The 18,749-nt window shown below is 48.7% G+C and overlaps 1 protein-coding gene across 1 annotated transcript; it reads left to right on the top strand.

The window, feature by feature from the left end:
- The first annotated feature begins 7,472 nt into the window (after positions 1-7,472).
- On the top strand, positions 7,473-18,267 carry apc (APC regulator of WNT signaling pathway). Its single transcript, XM_019361461.1, is given in 18 exon segments — positions 7,473-7,625; positions 8,877-8,964; positions 9,040-9,250; positions 9,586-9,694; positions 9,797-9,898; positions 9,970-10,044; positions 10,127-10,177; positions 10,260-10,346; positions 10,434-10,611; positions 10,688-10,888; positions 10,978-11,073; positions 11,205-11,344; positions 11,440-11,517; positions 11,620-11,736; positions 11,818-12,032; positions 12,115-13,193; positions 13,196-15,069; positions 15,658-18,267. Coding segments are annotated over 18 exon segments (6,774 nt in total). The 5' UTR covers positions 7,473-7,490; the 3' UTR covers positions 17,596-18,267.
- Positions 18,268-18,749: the final 482 nt, after the last annotated feature.

Genomic DNA, 18,749 nt, shown 5'->3' with positions numbered 1-18,749 from the left:
GCCTGTCCCGTTTGGTTCTTTTGCCATCAGAATTATTGTCTAAAGGTAAAGAAAGATGCCCAACGGATTTACTTTACCAAATGGACCATCCCGGCCTTGCCGTATTGGTCTATTTGATTCACCTTTGCTTTTATTGTTTATTTTATTTTATTTTCACTTGCTACACACGGGACAGACATGACTGGGGGAAAGAAAAGGGAGAAAGAAAGAGAGGTAGGGAAAGAAAAACAGCGGGGAAGAGGAACGGTGATAAAGGGCAAAAAACAACAAAACAACAAAACAAACAGACAAAAAATACATATATCAATCACCTGGATCACCTGTTGAGAAAGAAAAAAGAGAACACAAGCAAAAAAAGAGAGCAATATAATAAACAACATCATCACGATAATCTATGTGAATATAACAGTAAATACTAAATATTGAATATTATTGTGCAGCACGTAGGATCGGCAGTGCACAGTGTGCTTTGAGGTAGGCGCCAAAAAGGGTGTGGTTATAACCACACCCTATGTTGACATTGGTGGCTGTAGCTGATTTATCCCTCTTTCGCAAGGACTTTCAGATCCTGTAGTGTTTTTAGGTCTCACACTTCTTCAGAAGATCTTCTGTTCAGTTTTCTCAGATTTTTAAGGACACATTGCACACTATGCTGAGATACGCCAAGTTTCAGCTAATTGCTCTTTATTAATCACTTTTTGGTTAAACTGCGTTAGCTTTCCCAATTTTATCAGGTTCAACTAAAGAAGTGGGAACAAATTATATGTTTTTGTGGCAGGCAGGTAGTAACAAAGGGCTTAAAGATAAAACTTAAAACTGGTTCTTTGCTCAGTTGTCGGTTATGTGTCGAAACAACAAACAATCCTGGAGTTAGGAGCCGTTTTATGCTTGAATGATTTGGAGGTCAGAGTTCAGAGGGTCACCAAACCAAAACATTCCTGTTAAAATGGTCAGGTACAAGGACTGGACTAAAAAAATTACAAAGAAGAACTTTAAAGAGCTTCAGAAAGGCATCTTTTATTTACAGGCTGTGCTTCTGACAACATGATTATAACCAAAACTGTCAAGAAATCACACCACAACTGTAAAAACAGCTGAAAATTAATGGACTCTGGTGGGGTCACTGTAGCGTTTCGATACAACCCTCAACACGGAATCCTAGAACACCTGAGTGAGAAGGAGATGGAAAGTACACGTGCAGAGAAGGGCCAACCCCCCCACACACTCAGAGTAACACACACACACACACACACACACAGAGTAACACTAACACAGTAACACACACAGAAAGAAGATGGCGGCGGCAGCGGTCGCGGCTCCTCCATAACAAAAAGGACTCAAAGTTCAAACTTGGCCCACTTTGTTTAACTCAGCTTTTCCCGCTCTGAGCGGACGATGAGCGGCCTCCGCCGCCCCTGAAGGCCCGAGTCTTTCCTCCTGCGGGTCTCCGGGATGTTAGCGTGAGACTGCCTCCTGAAGTGGACTTTAAACCGGGACGGTAAGAGCGGCCGAGCCGTGCTAGCTCCGTGCTAACTGTTTGTTTGGACAGGCTGTCGGTTTTTGGACGCTCCCAGGACGTGATGCTACCGGTCTCCGGTTTATCGGGACACCAGGGCAGAAATGATGTTTATGTGACCGGCGGAGGGGCATCTGATCCGGACTAGTTCCGGTACTGATCCGTGAAGGAGCGGGCACAGTTAGCCGGGTCAGCTAACAGCTAACTGCTATTGTGAGGACAAATGGCAAGTACTGTAGATAATGCAGTACCGAAAAGTCCCAGAAGCACTACTGCAGTACTGCTGACACCTCATACTGTCACTGTACACACACAATGCAGCTCTGTGTGTACTCTAAGAACAGTACTGCAGTTCTTTGTGTACTTTAACAACAGTACCGAATCTGTGTGTGCTCTGTGTACTGTGGCAGTAATACTGCAGTTCTGTATGTATTCTTTGTGTACTCTGACTGTCATACTGCAGTTCTGGGTGTACTTGTGTCAAATTGAGGTTGAGGACTGAGCAGGCAGACGTTTTCAGATGTTTTGTGTGTATTCATACCTGTGAAAAGCACCTGTGTCACCTGATTGCGATCAGTCGTCTTGATTAGAGGATTTTTATGGAGCATGATGCCTCCTCAAATATACTTTAAATTTTTCTCTGAGGAGCAGCTGTGGTTCCAGAAAGTGGAGCCGATCGTCCTCACAGACCACGGCCACACTCAGGGACTGCACAGCTGGTTTTATGATTTACCTCATGAAGTCAGAGATTCAAGCTGATTTCTATGGAGAGGGATTTGCTTACATCCACAAGCGTAAACTAAGATTTACAAATATGTGCCGTGATTTGTGTGTAACTTTTGAGAACTCACAAATGTGTGCTCCTATTCACACACAAACGAAAAAATTTGACCACACGTGAAACAATTTTCCAAATACATGTGTCTAAACTTGATTAAATAGTGATTATTTACGCACAATTTATAAAGTAAGGTTTCACAAGTGAGGGTGAGGGGTGGTAGTGTAGTTTTAGTTTTTTGTATGCACAGAAAAGTTTTTGAAAGAAAAAATTATACAATTCGTGAAGCTAAACTTAATAAATTGAGTGTGAAGACTGTAACACACGCCACAGACGTCAGGTCAGAGGTGTGTTTGTGGCTATTACTTCATCCTGCCCACATTTTCTACAAACCCGTGGTCCCCAGAGAAGAATATACGAACAAAATACTAATACTACTAACAAAAGTGTTTCTGCTCAGAGTATTCTTAGTCATGTCATTAATGTAACCTGAAAAAGATACTCGATTATCAATATTATAAAGTTATAATTAATCTTCATGTTTGTATTTCCTTTTTTTAATAATTCAAGTATTTATTAGATTTTGCATTTTATAACAAATACAAAAATACAACAACCAAAAAAAGAAGCAAACAAACAAAAAAACTAAGAAAAACATGAAAAGGTTTTAACATGTGAGGTTTTAACATCTGTTGCATTAAGCTCATCCAAGTCAGGTAGATATATAGGTGCAAAAATTGTCCCATTGTTCCACCGTAGCTTCAGTCACACAATGTAACCTTCCCAACGTTTTTTCGCAAGCAACGTTCAGTCATTCTTTCTTTCTTTCCACATTTTAAGCGTTGGATTATGGGAGTTCTTCCAGTACTACAGAATGACTCGGGCACATCTAAATTGGTGTTTCATGTTTGTATTTCTTTAATTAAACCTGCAGCTTTTACTTTAAAGCTGATTCCTCTGATTCAACATGAGTCTTTATCACCAAGCACAACAACAACAACACAACAAACTGTTGTATTCTGGTATATTCCTAAAGAACAGGAAAGCTGCTGAGTGCAAATGTAATGGCAAAATGTGAATTTGTGTTTATGTAGACGACAACATGTGATTTTCACTAATTTGTCACAGTTTGGTATTATCACAAGCAGACTGCATGTAGTTGCAAACTTGACCCTATACTTGACCCTATTCAATCGCATGCCGATAGCAGACTGACTCTGTCTTATGGCAACAATTATGTCAGGTGTCAGTGGGTGTTGCTGTGCTGGACTAACTTTGAGGACATAATTTGCAGTTGAAAAAGGTGAGAAATTATAATATAGGTTATTGCAATACTCAGCATGTCACAAAAAGTAAAAAATCGCAATATCATCATGTCATGATAATGGTGTATTATTGGGTGTCCGATGATTCCCACCTCTAAAAGTAGTCTGCAAAATAGTCAAGAAACCTGCTGAAGGTGGAAGAAGCAAATGTGTTTGACTTGAGGCAAAAACACAAAAACATGTTGTCGAGTTCGACCGGGTGACAAAGGAAGGAGATACGAGGAGCTGATGTGACCCAATGACATCACTTGTTGTGTGTTGATGAGATGAAGAGCAAACGGTGGAGGGGAGTCAGTGATGTTTACTCTCTGACATGTCTGAGGTCCTCACAGTGCAGAAACTGTGTTATCCTTTAACCCACAGACGTTGAGCTTACACAGCAACATTTTGAACTCACCGTCTCATTTGACCTCTGAACCCAAGTCTGTGTGTGAATGTGTGTGTTGGTTAAAAACACTCAAAATGGTTCTTTGAGCTTTTATCAGTAAAATAAAGGTTCACCTTTTACGTGTGTGTGTGTGTGTGTGTGTCTCAATAACCCGGTCAGTCTGCCTGCAGAGCCTCCTGCAAAGCATGCTGGGAGCAGTGAGGGCTGCCCCTCCCTTCTTTGACTGTGTGTGTTTCTGGGCTGTGATTGGCTGCCTGAGAGCCCAGCTGACTGCACTCTGTCTCTCAGACGGAGAGAGAGGGAGGCTGATGGAGGCGAACGCGATGGGGTGAGCTGCCATTTTCTGTCTTTATCCTCTATCCCTCCATCCTTTTTCCTCCTTTGTATCTGCCAAGGAAGAGAAGGCGGACGGGAGGAAGGAGGAGGGGGGAGAGCGGAGGGAGGGTGGACGTTGGGGTGGGGGGTTCCTTTCATTGTGCTGTTGTCGTTCTCCAGAGGATTTAATTCATCCTCTGTTTGTGCTGCAGAGGAGGAGGAGGAGGTGGAGGAGGGAGGGGAGGGGGTGGGTGTCGTTGAGAGACTGAGAGGATTGGGGGTGGGGGTGATGATGGAGGGATGAAGAGGAGGTGGTGCAGAGATGATGGAAAGAGGAGGGAGAGAAAATGGCGTCCGGCTGGTGCAGGAAAGAAGAGATGTTGTCTGTCCTAGTTATTGATTGCTGTGACAACCGCAATAACCAGCACCTGGATCATTAACTTTACCAGTATCATATGGTGTACTGTTATTGTAGTACTGTATGTAGTACTGCTGGATTCTTTTTTGGTGCAGCAAGTTGAATTTGATCTTCTGATTGTTCAAACCTGATCAGTGTGATCAGATATTTATTTATGCTGCAGAGGTCAGTATGTCGGCTCACAGCAGGAAGGTTCCTGGTTCAATACCCAGCTGGCACCAATCCTTCTGTGTGCAAAGGTTCTCCTCATGTATCTCCTGTCTCGTTAAGGGCACCTCGTTAGGTTATCTGTTGATTCTGTGGTTGTGGCGTAGATAAAGCACTGTGATTGGTCCGTAAGAGGTCAAACTATTTATGCAGGTGGAGCTGAGAGGCTCCGCCCTCCCTCATTGTGACTGCGTTAGGACCTCCTGTGTTGACTGTGGTCCTGTCACCAGGCAGGTAAATAGCTCGTTTTAAATACAATTTAGATATTTCTATATTTAGAGCTGAAGATCAATAATCTAATCTCTCTGTAATTTCAATTATTGACATGAAAGATCAGCTGACCCTCCAGACGTGATGTCATCATTGTCCTGAATTCATTTTAAGGTTAAACAGGAAACAGGAAGTGAGGTCATATGTTTAGCTGATCTGAGGGTTACACTCTCTGATCATGTGATCCTGTGATCACATGATCAAATTATCAGCTGCTCTTACAGATCAAAAATGTCGTCAGTGAGCTGTGTGCTGCAGTAAAATACAACATTGTTGAGCTCAGATCTTGTTCTGACATATGACATAGAAACTGAACATTTAACAGTGTTTCCTGAAAACCCTCTCTTGTCTGATCATTTCCTAATAACATTTAAATTTACAATAATGGATTCCACAGCAGTGGGGAGTAGATGTCATCAAGTAGACGTCTTTCTGAAAGTGCTGTAACTAAGTTTAAGAATGTAATTCACTTGCTGTTATCATCTTCAATGCCTTGTATCAACACAAAGCAAAGCAGCTACCTGAACGCTACTCCAACAGAGGTCGATTATCTTGTTAATAATTTTACCTCCTCACTACGTATGGATCTTAAATCAGAAGTACTTGTCTCCCTGGTTTAACCTTCAATCGCGCACCTTGAAGCAGGTAACTCATAAGCTGGAGAGGAAATTCTAAATCACTAATTTAGATTTTTAGCCTGGAAAGTAATTAAAATTACCCTGGGTGGGTAGGGGGTGGCAGCAGTCTTCCACTCCAGCTCAAGACAGACAGCATTTTAATTCATTTTAAAGCATGATGGTTAACCTTGTCCACCCTAGCTGAAAAACTGAAAAATTACTGTTATTTGTTATTATCTATCATCCACTTACATCGCCTTACACAGAGCTTCTGTCTTATTTAATGCTCAGGCCAAATAAAATATATGTATAATAATACTTGAAGTACCATTGATATTCATTTAGTCTTTTTCTCCAGTTAATCTTTCTGAGTTAACTTCAGTAATTACTTTCTCCTTCAACCTCCATCATCAAACCATCAACATGTCTTTTAGACCTCATTCCTACAAGACTGCAGTCCTGTACCACAAGCCTTCAAGCTGGCAGTAGTTAAACCGTTATTTAAAAAGCCATCTGTAGACCCAGCAGTCTTAACTAATTACAGGCCAATCTCCAACCTTCCTTTCATATCAAAAATCCTTGAAAGAGTAGTTGTCAAACAGCTAACAGATCATCTGCAGAGGAATGATTTATTTGAAGAGTTTCAGTCAGGTTTCAGAGCCCATCACAGCACAGAAACAGCTTTAGTGAAGGTTACAAATGATCTTCTTATGGCCTCTGACAGTGGACTCATCTCTGTGCTTGTCCTGCTAGACCTTAGTGCAGCGTTCGATACTGTTGACCATAATATTCTATTAGAACAATTAGAGCATTCTGTAGGTATTACAGGTACTGTGCTGCAGTGGTTTGAATCATATCTATCTAATAGATTCCAATTTGTTCATGTAAATGGTCCTCTTCACACCAAGGTTAATTATGGAGTTCCACAGGGTTCAGACGCTGCTTCAGAGGTCGTCGTCTTCACCCTCATTTGCTGGGATGCCATGTTCTGTAACGCTGTCGCTCAAGTGTTTAATTTCAATTTTGTTCTAGCCACATGATTGGCGGACACAGTGTTGTTCTCTCATTGGCCTTCCATGCTTTCCTTCGAAACATGGAGGAATGAGGTCTGTCGACTTTGTCACGTCTCACTTTTCTTTCGAGGAAAAGTTTCTCAATGATTTATCGTCATTTTAATTTTACACGTTGGTTCTGATCTTTTGTGACATCATTTCCTGTGTCGCTCTGTGTTATACTCACGCATTCAGCTGCGGTCACGCTGTCGCTGTACCATTGCCATGGTAACATGTTGCAGGGTCCATTAATAGCAATCTTTGTACAGAGGTTTGCTCTGGGACACAAGAAGTGTCAGTAACTGCTGCACTTCATCATTATTATGTTCAACAGACCAGCTGTTCCCATATGGGTGGGGCTTCAGGTGTGGGCGGGGCTTCTGAGTGGTGGTTCTCATGTTTACCCAGATGTTTCGTGCTGCAGATCAGTAAGCTTATTGATTACTGGCTGCTGGCGTCTCTTTAATAAAACTTTATTAGTATCTGAGTTTAGGTATTGTTGTTGAGTTCAGCCCCGCCTTTGAAAACACATGAACACTCCTGTCCTTGCCCACATCCACTCTGATTGGCCGCTGTCTGTCTGCAGGTCACACTCAGGTCCAACATGGCGGCGGCGTCATATGACCAGCTGCTGAGGCAGGTGGAGGTGTTAAAGATGGAGAACTCAAACCTGAGACAGGAGCTGCAGGACAACTCCAACCACCTGACCAAGCTGGAGACAGAGGCCTCCAACATGAAGGTGAGTGCTCATCTGAGCAGGTGCTGCTCTGTGTGTGTGTGTGTGTGTGTGTGTGTGTGTGTGTGTGTGTGTGTCTAATGGTTTAAATATATTGATCAGTCAGGCTCCGTGGGCGGCAGCGCTCACATCAGATGTTCAAATGTTCTTTCAAACGTCCAGTTAAAACTGCAAACAGATGAGATTTAAATAAAGTTTTTTCAGTCTGTGACTCACAGCTGTTCAGTTTTTAAACTTTATCAATCTGTTCTCATTCAGCCAATAACTGATTACTTTGATCAGAACCTCACTGTAGGTCATCCCAGTTCTCTTCTTGAAGTTGATTATCACCTAAAGCTGAATTTCTGTTTGCCATAAGAGGGCGCAGTGATCACAACTCAGTGTAAAGACTGTATTAAAATGATGGACATTAAAATTAATAAAGGCTTTTTTTTTTTCTTTTTTAAAAAACTTATCACAGGGTGTCACATGTGTGTTCATACATGTGGCCACGCTCCTGCTGTTGCAGTGATCAATCAGCTGACTGCAAGAGTAAAACTTTATGTGTGTGTGTTTGTTTTGCGCTCTCTCTCTTGCTCTTTCTCTCTGCGTATGCAACGGGTGTCTCTCGCCCTAAGGCCTAGAATAGCTGCACTGCTGTTTTTGTCCAATCACGCGCTGCGGAGAGGGAGAATGAGTTCGTTGTTGTTGGTCAGAGTGAGGCGTCAGAGGATCTTTGGCTTGATATGGAGGAAACGGGCAGAGTGAGCACTCTGTCCTTTTAATTCTTTTCCTTCAGTTTTCTTCTTCCTGTTTGCAGCATTTTGTCCTCTTCCTCTCCTCCCTGTGATTTTACTGAACTTCGATTCTCCATATTTTTCCTGCTCCATGGAGCTCATCCTGCACGTTTTCAGCGTGTTTGAGTTTCTCTCGTGGTCGGTCGTCTCAATGCTGGATCTTTATTGTTCATGTTTTTTCTTCTCGTTATTGTCCCGTCCTTCGTCTCCAAACACACCCTCAATTCCTACTTCCTGTTTCCCATTTCCTGGTTTGTGTCGATGTGTGAAGACGGTCAGAGTGAGTTTGGTTTCCATCATGTCTCTGTTTGAACGCTGCTGTCTCATCGTGGTGAGTGATCGCTGCTTTATTCTGAAAGCGACGCGTGTTGTTCTGTGTGCTGCAGAAACAGTGTGTGTGTGTGTGAGAGAGAGAGTATTAGAGGGTCAGTGCAGGAAGTGATTTTATCCTCTTTGTTTTTTTCCTCCTTGTGAGCAGGAAGTGCTGAAGCAGCTGCAGGGCACCATAGAAGAAGAGTCTGGGGAGGCTTGTGGCTCTCAGCTGGAGCTCATTGGACGGTTAAAAGGTGAGTCTGACACATCTGGACGCAGGTAGAAGAAGAAGCAGCTCTGCATGTGCTCACTGAGTTTCCCACCCTCAGAGCTGAGTCTCGATTCGGCCGGCTTTAAGTCCCGATCCCGCCCTCTCCTAGCTCCCGGCTCCACCTCCTCATCCTCTGGAGCTCCTATAGGAGCAGTGGGAGGCTCCGGAGCTCCAGGCCCCTCAACGAGTGCTGCCTTTCCCAGGAGAGGGCTGCCGTCTGCGGGCAGAGACGGCCACGACCGCTGCCTGGAGGAGCTGGAGAAAGAGAGGTAATACTGCGCAGCAGCACTACAGAGTACTCCAGATACTGAGAACACAGAGAGAATACAATGGCTATTGAGAGAGTAGTGAAAGTATTGAGAGTACTATGAGCATGTTTATGCTAAGCTACAAATACACACAGTACTGCTTTGGAGGTATTACTGAGGATACTGTTGGTGTAGTAGCACTTACATTTATCACAGAATATCTAAAGGTCGAATTGTTTTTAGCCGATGCAGAAGGTCAGACTATTCAGTTTTCTATTTGTTTCTATGTTTTATTTGCTTCATTTGTTTTTCCCGCCTATTTCTCCTGCCCTGTGATTGGCTGCTGCCCTTGGCAGGTCTCTCCTATTGGCGGAGCTGGATAAGGAGGAGAAGGAGAAAGACTGGTACTACGCTCAGCTGCAGGATCTCACCAAGAGGATCGACAGTCTGCCACTCACTGGGAATGTAAGAACTCCTGCAAAGGTGTGGGAGTGGGCAGGGCTAGAGTCAGATGAGCAGGTGACTGGTTAGTGTTAATGAGGGCATCCGTGTCAGTTCTCTCTACAGACCGACTTAAATCGCCGTCAGCTTGAGTATGATGCCCATCAGCTGCGAACAGCAATGGAGAAGCAGCTGGGCTCCTGTAAGGAGATGGAGAGGAGAGCTCAGGTAGGAGGAGCTCACCTGTGTCTGTACCTGTATCTGTACCTGTGTTTTGACACCTGTACTCTGTGTTTCAGACTCGGGTGGCTCGGATTCAGCAGATAGAGAAAGACCTCCTGCGGCTCGGGGCACGGCTGCAGGTAACCTCACCTGTAAGTATCACATGTGAACACCTCACCTTACATTCTCATCTGTTACCCAGCCTAGGCCTCACTTTCTCTCCTTCCTCTCCAGGTCGAAGGTGCTCAGGGGGCGAGCGAAAGCAGCGGATTGGCCGGGGCGCAGGTGAGCATCTCGTCATGTAACATTACTTGGAATCTTTACCTCTTCTTTGAACCTGATTTTTAAACCGTCACTCCTGCTGCAGAGCGCAGGCACCCGTTTGGATCACGAGCCAGCCAATGAGACGAGCTATTCTGTGCCTCGACGAATCACCAGCCATCTGGGAACCAAAGTAAGTCTCCTTGACAACAAAACTGTTTCACCTGCGTACCTTTCACAGTGTCTCACATGTGGGGTACACCTGTGTCATCCCTGGCAGGTGGAGATGGTGTACAGCCTGCTGTCCATGCTGGGGACGCACGATAAGGACGACATGTCACGGACGCTGCTCGCCATGTCAAGTTCACAGGACTCGTGCATTGCTATGCGTCAGTCTGGCTGCCTGCCGCTGCTCATTCAGCTACTGCACGGCAACGACAAGGACTCCTTGTTGCTAGGTAACGGTCAGGTCGTTCAGTAGTGATACATATGCCTGTTGTCATGTGTCCTCACTCGTTTGCTTGTGTTGCCTAGGTAACTCCCGTGGCAGTAAGGAGGCGCGCGCACGGGCGTCAGCGGCGCTCCACAACATCGTGCACAGTCAGCCGGATGATAAGAGAGGGCGGCGAGAGATCAGAGTGCTCCACCTGCTGGAGCAGGTGCGCCATTACTGCGAGGCATGCTGGACCTGGCAGGAGAATCATGAGAGGGGTGTCGACCAGGAGGACAACCCCAGTGAGTGATGTCACACACGTGCCCACCAGTGAGCAGTCAGCAGGTGTTATGTGTGTAATGTGTGTGTGTGTGTGTGTGTGTCTTCTCAGTGCCGTCCCCTGTGGAGCATCAGATTTGCCCAGCCGTCTGTGTCCTCATGAAGCTGTCCTTTGACGAAGAGCATCGGCACGCCATGAACGAGCTCGGTGGGTTTCTCTGGGTTTGCCTCCCTGTTTCCTGCTCCCTGTTTCCCGCTCCTACTCATTTCCTGAACCGTCTTTCCTGCTCCTTGCTTCCTGTGTCCTGTTGCTCACACTGGGGTGTTCTGTCCCTGCAGGCGGTCTGCAGGCGGTAGCGGAGCTGCTACAGGTGGACTGCGAGATGTTCGGTCTGAGCAGCGATCACTACAGCATCACTCTGCGGCGATACGCTGGCATGGCACTCACCAATCTCACCTTTGGAGATGTAGCCAATAAGGTAAGAGGAACTTAATTTATCACGTAATTTAATTGATTAACCAATCAGTTGAAAGCAAGATGATGACTCTCGTGTTGTATTTTTTTCCCCATCAGGCCACTTTGTGCTCTATGAAGGGCTGCATGCGAGCAATGGTCGCTCAGCTCAAGTCTGAGAGTGAAGACCTGCAGCAGGTAAGCACACGTGGCTCCACCGCCAGTCCATTATGTCACAGTGTCCACCTGTCCTTTAGAAAGATTTGTCAAGTGACCCCTTGCTCTGATTCACTGTTTCAGGTGATAGCTAGCGTGCTAAGGAACCTGTCCTGGCGTGCTGATGTTAACAGTAAGAAGACGCTACGTGAGGTCGGCAGTGTCCGAGCGCTGATGGGCTGCGCCCTCGAGGTGCAGAAGGTAAAGGTTCTGTTATTCTTCTGTTAATGTTTCTACACTGAGCATGCTCTGAAACAGTTTCTTCTTCCTGTCCTTCTTCAGGAGTCGACGCTGAAGTCTGTACTGAGCGCACTCTGGAACCTGTCGGCTCACTGCACAGAGAATAAGGCTGATATCTGCGCTGTGGACGGTGCTCTGGCATTTTTGGTGGGGACGCTGACACATCGCAGCCACACCAACACACTCGCCATAATTGAAAGTGGCGGTGGCATCCTGCGAAACGTCTCAAGCCTTATCGCCACCAACGAGGCGCACAGGTAAAGTAAACTTAGCTAAACAAAGCGTTGGATATGAACTTGCACTGTCTCTCTGACTAGTCTCCCTGTTCTTTTCTTGCAGGCAGATCCTACGGGAACATGGCTGCCTGCCAACGCTGCTGCAGCACCTGAAGTCTCACAGCCTGACCATTGTGTCCAACGCTTGTGGCACGCTCTGGAACCTCTCTGCCCGCGACGCCAAAGACCAGGAGGCCCTCTGGGAGCTGGGCGCCGTGGGCATGCTGCGCAATCTCATCCATTCACGCCATAAAATGATTGCCATGGGCAGCGCCGCTGCGCTACGTAACCTGATGGCCAACCGCCCAGCACGCTACAAGGATGCCAGCGTGGTGTCTCCTGGCGCAGGCGCCCCATCACTACAGGCCCGTAAACAGAAAGCGTTATTTGAGGAGCTGGATGCACAGCAGCTGTCGGAGACCTTCGACAACATCGACAACCTGAGCCCCAAGGCGGCGCACAGGAAGGGGCGGGGCTGCAATGGCGCCACAGGAGGAGCAGGCAGCGTCACGCGCTCATACACCAACACGCCAGTGCTATCGAGCCCAAAGAACGGAGATGGATCAAAGAGGGCGAGCGAGGAAGCAGCATATACTCGCTCAGTGTTCCCGCCTAGCGTGCGGGCATCCAGCGACAGCCTTAACAGTGTGACGAGCGCTGATGGTTACGGCAACCGTGGGAAGACCAAACCGTCCTCTGAACCCTTCTACTCGTCAGACGAGAGCAGCGCTAACAAGTGTTGCGTCTATAGGAAGTACCCAGCTGATCTGGCCCATAAGATACGCAGTGCCAACCACATGGCGGACGATGACGGCGGAGAGCTGGACACGCCTATAAACTATAGCCTCAAGTACTCTGACGAACAGCTGAACTCTGGGCGCCAGAGCCCGAATCATCGCGGGGCCATTGAGAGCGATGATGACAGTGAACAGGATGCCAGACTGAGGAGGAACGACGGAAGTGATTCAGCAGCGGGTAGCGGGCACATGGCAGCAGTTCCGCCTCCACGCTATGTCGTTGTCACAGCAACATCGAATTATGGTACAGAGTCTACGACCGAGCAGCCAATCGACTACAGCTTAAAGTACGGCACTGATGCCACACGTAAAAAGCTCTTCAAACCAGAGGAGACCGCCCCCTCCTCTATTCCACCACCCCCATCAACCTCTGCCAGCAAGCTCCGCCCACCGCCTCCCCCAGCACCCGGGGGGCATCAAAAAGCAACCAGGAGTCGACACAGACATACTGCGTAGAGGACACACCCATCTGCTTCTCCAGAGGCAGTTCACTATCCTCGCTGTCCTCTGAAGAGGAGGAGGGTGATGTCATCACGAGAAAGAGGAAAGGGGGGAGCGACAGCGGCGCCGGTAACGACTACCCGACACTCCCTGTCAGTGAGAAGGACGCACATGACCAGCAGCAGCGAAAAGAGGCTGAGAGCCAAACCACTGCTGCACCATCCACACGGGGGCGCCGTGGCCACCACCACCACCATAGCCATCATCATCACCACCACCATGTGAGTTCATCAGGCGCAAGGACTCCTAAGAGCCCGCCGGAGCAGCCATACGCTCAGGAGACACCCCTGATGTTCAGCCGCTGCACGTCCGTCAGCTCGCTCGAGAGCTTTTCCACCTCCTCCATTGCCAGCTCTGTGCGTTCCAGTGAGCCCTCCAGCGGCATGCCGAGTGGTGTGGTGAGCCCCAGTGACCTGCCCGACAGCCCAGGTCAGACCATGCCACCAAGCCGCGCCAAGACGCCGCCTCCGCCACAGAAGACGAAGGAGGAGGAAAAGGCCAAGAAGAAGGACGAGGAAGAAAGCAGTGCCGACGTACTGCTGCACTTCGCCACCGAGAGCACGCCGCATGGCTTCTCCCGTGCCTCCAGTCTGAGCGCACTCAGTCTGGATGAGCCCTACATTCCCGCGGAGATGAAAAAGAAGAAAGAGAAGGATGAGGGTGGGGTTGAGGAGAGGAAGGAGGAGCCTCCTAAACCCATCCTTGATGAATCGGATGATGATGACGACATTGAGATCCTGGAGGCATGCATCAACATGGCCATGCCCAAATCATCACGGAAACCAAAGAAGCAGCAGCAAGCAGCACCACGGAAACCAAGCCAGCTTCCTGTCTACAAGCTCCTCCCACCTCAAAGCCGTGCCCAACCGCAGCCCAGGAAGGACATGCCGCCGCCAGAGGAGGTGCCAAGAGTTTACTGTGTGGAGGGAACGCCGCTCAACTTCTCCACCGCCACGTCTCTTAGTGACCTCACCATTGACTCCCCGCCCAATGAGCAGACGGGAGCGGGCCTCGTACCTGCAGCCCAACCCACCTCTGCCCCTAGGAGAAGGGCAGGGTTTCCTGAGGGCGAGAACGGAGATGACATCCTTGCCGAATGCATTAGTGCCGCCATGCCCAAAGCCAAACCCAGGAAGCCCGTCAGAGCAGCGGCAAACAGCGAGCACTTGCAAACCCCGCCTTTACCGCCTCCTCTCCCTCCAACGGCCCCGTCTCCCCTCGGCCCGCAGCAGCAGAAGAAGAAGCCAACGTCACCTGTGAAGCCGATGCCTCAGCGGGCGCTGTATGGCGTCACCACAACAGCGGCTGCAAAAGCAAAGCCGGGATTCGCCTTTGACTCGCCGCGCCACTACACGCCGATTGAAGGAACGCCATGCTGCTTTTCACGCAACGACTCGCTGAGCTCGCTGGACTTTGATGAAGAGGATGGCGGCGAGAAGGACGAAGAGGAAAAGAAGGCAAAAGAAGAAGAAGGCAGGAAGAGGAAGCAGCAAACAGCTGCCGTTTTTCCACGCACAAAACCACCGACCAATCAGATGGCCACAGACGAGAAGCAGAAGTTTGCTATCGAGGACACGCCCGTATGCTTCTCCAGGAACTCCTCGCTGAGCTCACTGAGCGACATCGACCAGGAGAACAACAACAAGGAGTTTGCCCCACCCCCGCCAGAGCAGCAAGACAAAGGCAAAGAGGGGGCAAAGTCTCCGTCCCCTCCAGCAGAGGTGTGTCTAGATACTTGAGTAAAGTACTTAGAGCAGAGAATACACAGAGTAGTACTCAGTGTAGAGCGTACACAGACTAGTACTGAGAGTAGAGAGTACACAGATTAGTACTCAGTGTAGATCTCCAAAAGTTGATTCTGTTCATCTGGATGTAGCGTTTTTTGGGAGAAACGTTTCGTCACTCATCCAAGTGACTTCTTCAGTCTCAGCTGACTGCAGGTTTCCCCAATCTTTGACTGATGATTTACTGCAGTCAGCTGAGACTGAAGAAGTCACTTGGATGAGTGACGAAACGTTTCTCCCAAAAAACGCTACATCCAGATGAACAGAATCAACTTTTGGAGATTTACTTACCTGAATGATTGAGCATGTATCAAGACATACTCAGTGTAGAGATACACGGTGTAGAGTAAAGACTAATACATAAAGTAGCGGGTAATTAGGGTAGCGTGTACTAAGAGTAGAGAGTACACTGTTTACCTTGTTTACCTGTTACTTTGTTACTCCCTGCTGCAGTTACAGCTTTGCTTCACAGAAATGTATCAGTCTTGTGACAGATGTCCCTCTGTGCTCCTCTATCCCTGATAGGTGGAGCCAAAGCCTCGCCCCCCTGCGGCCACTGGCTACGCCCCCAAAGCCTTTCATGTTGAGGATACGCCCGTGTGCTTCTCCAGGAACTCGTCGCTGAGCTCGCTGAGCATAGACTCGGAGGACGACTTGCTGCAGGAGTGCATCAGTTCCGCCATGCCCAAGAAGAAAAAGAAAACCACCACCCTCCCCGTACCCGCCCCGCCGCCTCTATCTGTCTCCAAAGCTGAAGATGGCATTCTGGCTGAGGAGGAGCCTTCTGATGCACCAAGGAGCCCTGCCTCTCCAGATTCAGAGTCCTTTGATTGGAAGGCCATCCAAGAAGGTGCCAACTCCATCGTCAGCAGCTTGAATGCTGCTGCCGCCGCCTCCTCGCTGTCCCGCCAGCCATCATCAGACTCTGACTCGGTCCTGTCGCTGAAATCTGTCGGCTCGCCCTTCCACCTTACGACAGCTAATAACAATGAAGAGGAGGAGGAGGAACCAGAGGAGAAGACGAAGCGAGGCGCGAGGATCCTGAAGCCTGGTGAGCGCAGCACGTTGGAGGCCAAGAAGAAGAGAGAGGAGGAGGAGGAGGAAGAGGAAGCAAAGGCTGTGAGGGGTGGGAAGAAGGTGTACAGGAGTCTGATCACGGGAAAGCCAAGGGCAGAGCCGGCAGCCAGGGGACGGAGCAAGCCCCGAGCCGCTGCTGTGGCCAAAGCTCCTGGAGGCAGTGACGTAGATCGAGTGGGCGGGTCCTCTCGGGACTCCACCCCATCTCGCTCCACCCCAGCACCCAGTCAGAAAGGAGGGAAGCTCTCGCAGCTGCCACGCACGGCTTCTCCAGGAAGTGCATCATCATCCTCTGCATCCAGGACCACTAAACCCACCACAACCCCGAAGAGTGGTGGTGGCATCCCGAGAAGCGAGTCCACATCGAGAGTCAGTGGCTCCACTGCCGCCAAGAAGCAGAAGGCGGAGCCTGAGAAGCCGGCACTCGTAAGGCAGTCAACCTTCATCAAAGAAGCTCCGAGCCCGACACTGAAGAGGAAGCTGGAAGAGACGGCGGTGGCAGCCGCTCTCGAGTCGCCATCCAGCCCTGACACGCCACTACCATCCACCGCCAGGAGACACGACGTCAACCGCTCACACTCTGAAAGCCCGTCACGTCCACAGGAAGTGACATCATCTCGCTTCAGCCGCACTGGCACCTGGAAACGGGAAAACAGCAGCGGGGGAGGTGGAGCCAGCAGTGGGAAACACTCAACCTCTCTGCCGCGCGTCGGCACCTGGAAAAGAACGGGAAGCTCATCATCCGTGCTGTCAGCATCCTCCGAGTCCAGCGAGAAGGGACGGAGTGAGGAGGAGAGCACCATGAGATCGAAGGGAACGTGGAGAAAGGCAAAGAGCAGCGGCGACCCATCCAGCACCCGAGGCTTTGCCGACAAGTCCGAAGACGTGTGGGTCCGGCTGGAGGACTGCCCCGTCAACAACCCCCGCTCCTCCTCCTCCTGCTCTGCCCGCTCGCCCACCTCCATCAATGCCCCACCCATCATCGACAGCCCCGCTCCCTCCAAGGTCCCGTCTTCCTCCTCCTCTTCCTCCTCCAACCTTAACCTGCGCCGAAGCTGTGAGAGCCTTGACGAAAAGCCAGCATCGATTGAGAGCCGGCCGCAACAGCCACCGCATCAGCAGCAGCGCGCTCAGCAGCGCAGCGGTGCCGTTGCGGCCCGAGTCAGCCCCTTCAACTACACGCCAAGCCCAAGGAAGAGCAGTGCCGAAGGCACAGCGGCCACTACCACCACCACCACCACCACCACATCATCTTCCACTACCCCTACGCGGCCCTCCCTTATCCCCACCCCAATCACGAAGAAACGCGAGCCAAAGGGAGGCGAGGGTGGTGGCAGCAGTGGGGGCGGTGGCGAACGCGGCTCATACATCGTGACATCTGTGTAAATAAGCAAGAACAACAGGAAGTGTTTATGAGATGAACTGTACAGAAAGTGAGTGTATTTAAGTGCTGTGCCCACCCCCTCGCCTGCTCCTCTCTCCTGATTGGCTCCTGCCAGCTGTCCATTAACTCAAAGAAATTCTAACATGAACTTTTTATGTTTTTATACCACTAAAGATGTGTAGCGCTTAGCTCCGTCCCCTGCCTTACCCTGCATGGCCCCGCCCCCCTAACATGACAGTAACCATGGACACTGATGATGATGATGATAATTCAGCGCCTTTGATAGTTTTTCATGTTTTTTGAGTTTGGTTCTGAACAGAACAGTTGGATCCAACCAATCAGTGAGCCCCTACGCAAACCTAGTGAGCCTCCTCTCAGCTTCTGACCAATCACATTCAGTGTCTTTGAGTCAGTCAGAGACCCGCCCTTCAGTTGGTCATCTGTTCTGTCAGAACCTCTCTCTTCTTCTTTGGAAGTCTGCTGCCGACTTGAATACCTGACCCACCTGAGACGGTCGACGAGGCTTGGCAGAAGACTTTCTGTGTGTCGCCGTGGAAACAGATAACACTGTAAACCGTAAGTTATTGCTGTAAACTGAACTGAAGCACATAATTTAAATGAGCAGATTTTTGGTTCTTGATTTTAAATCTGAACATTAAACGAATGCAACACGATACCCGCTTCCTGTTTTTACTTATCCACTTCCTGTCTCCTTTTTGATTGGCTGTGACAACATAAATCTGCTGCTCTCTGTGGCTCTGTCAATAAAGTTTGAAACACTGGTGTTGGGGGCTGACCTGTATGATTTCAGATTTAAACAGGAGGTAATGAAGACGATTATAGCCAATCCCATTTGACGTCTTAGGTGCAGAAAGTTGGTCTCATGATGATTACAAACTTTATTTATAAAACCTGTAAAAACATCCAAAATATTGATGTGAACTGAGTGCGATGAAATCATCTGAATGCTGGGGTCTCCTTGTATTATTGTAGGTCTGGACAGTATAAGTCAAGCTGAGGTGGCTGGTGGGATTAGGCATTGTATAAATATAATTGAATCGATGATGAAACATGTTGGTCATTTCAACGCGTGTCTCGCTTTGGAGCTGATCTGTGGATGAACAGGAAGGTTTAACTTCAGTGGATGTGAGAAGTG

Source organism: Oreochromis niloticus, linkage group LG7 (assembly GCF_001858045.2).
Source record: "Oreochromis niloticus isolate F11D_XX linkage group LG7, O_niloticus_UMD_NMBU, whole genome shotgun sequence".
Lineage (NCBI taxonomy): Eukaryota > Metazoa > Chordata > Actinopteri > Cichliformes > Cichlidae > Oreochromis > Oreochromis niloticus.
The sequence above is the reverse complement of the archived record's forward strand: the minus strand, read 5'-3'. Positions and strand labels throughout refer to the sequence as shown.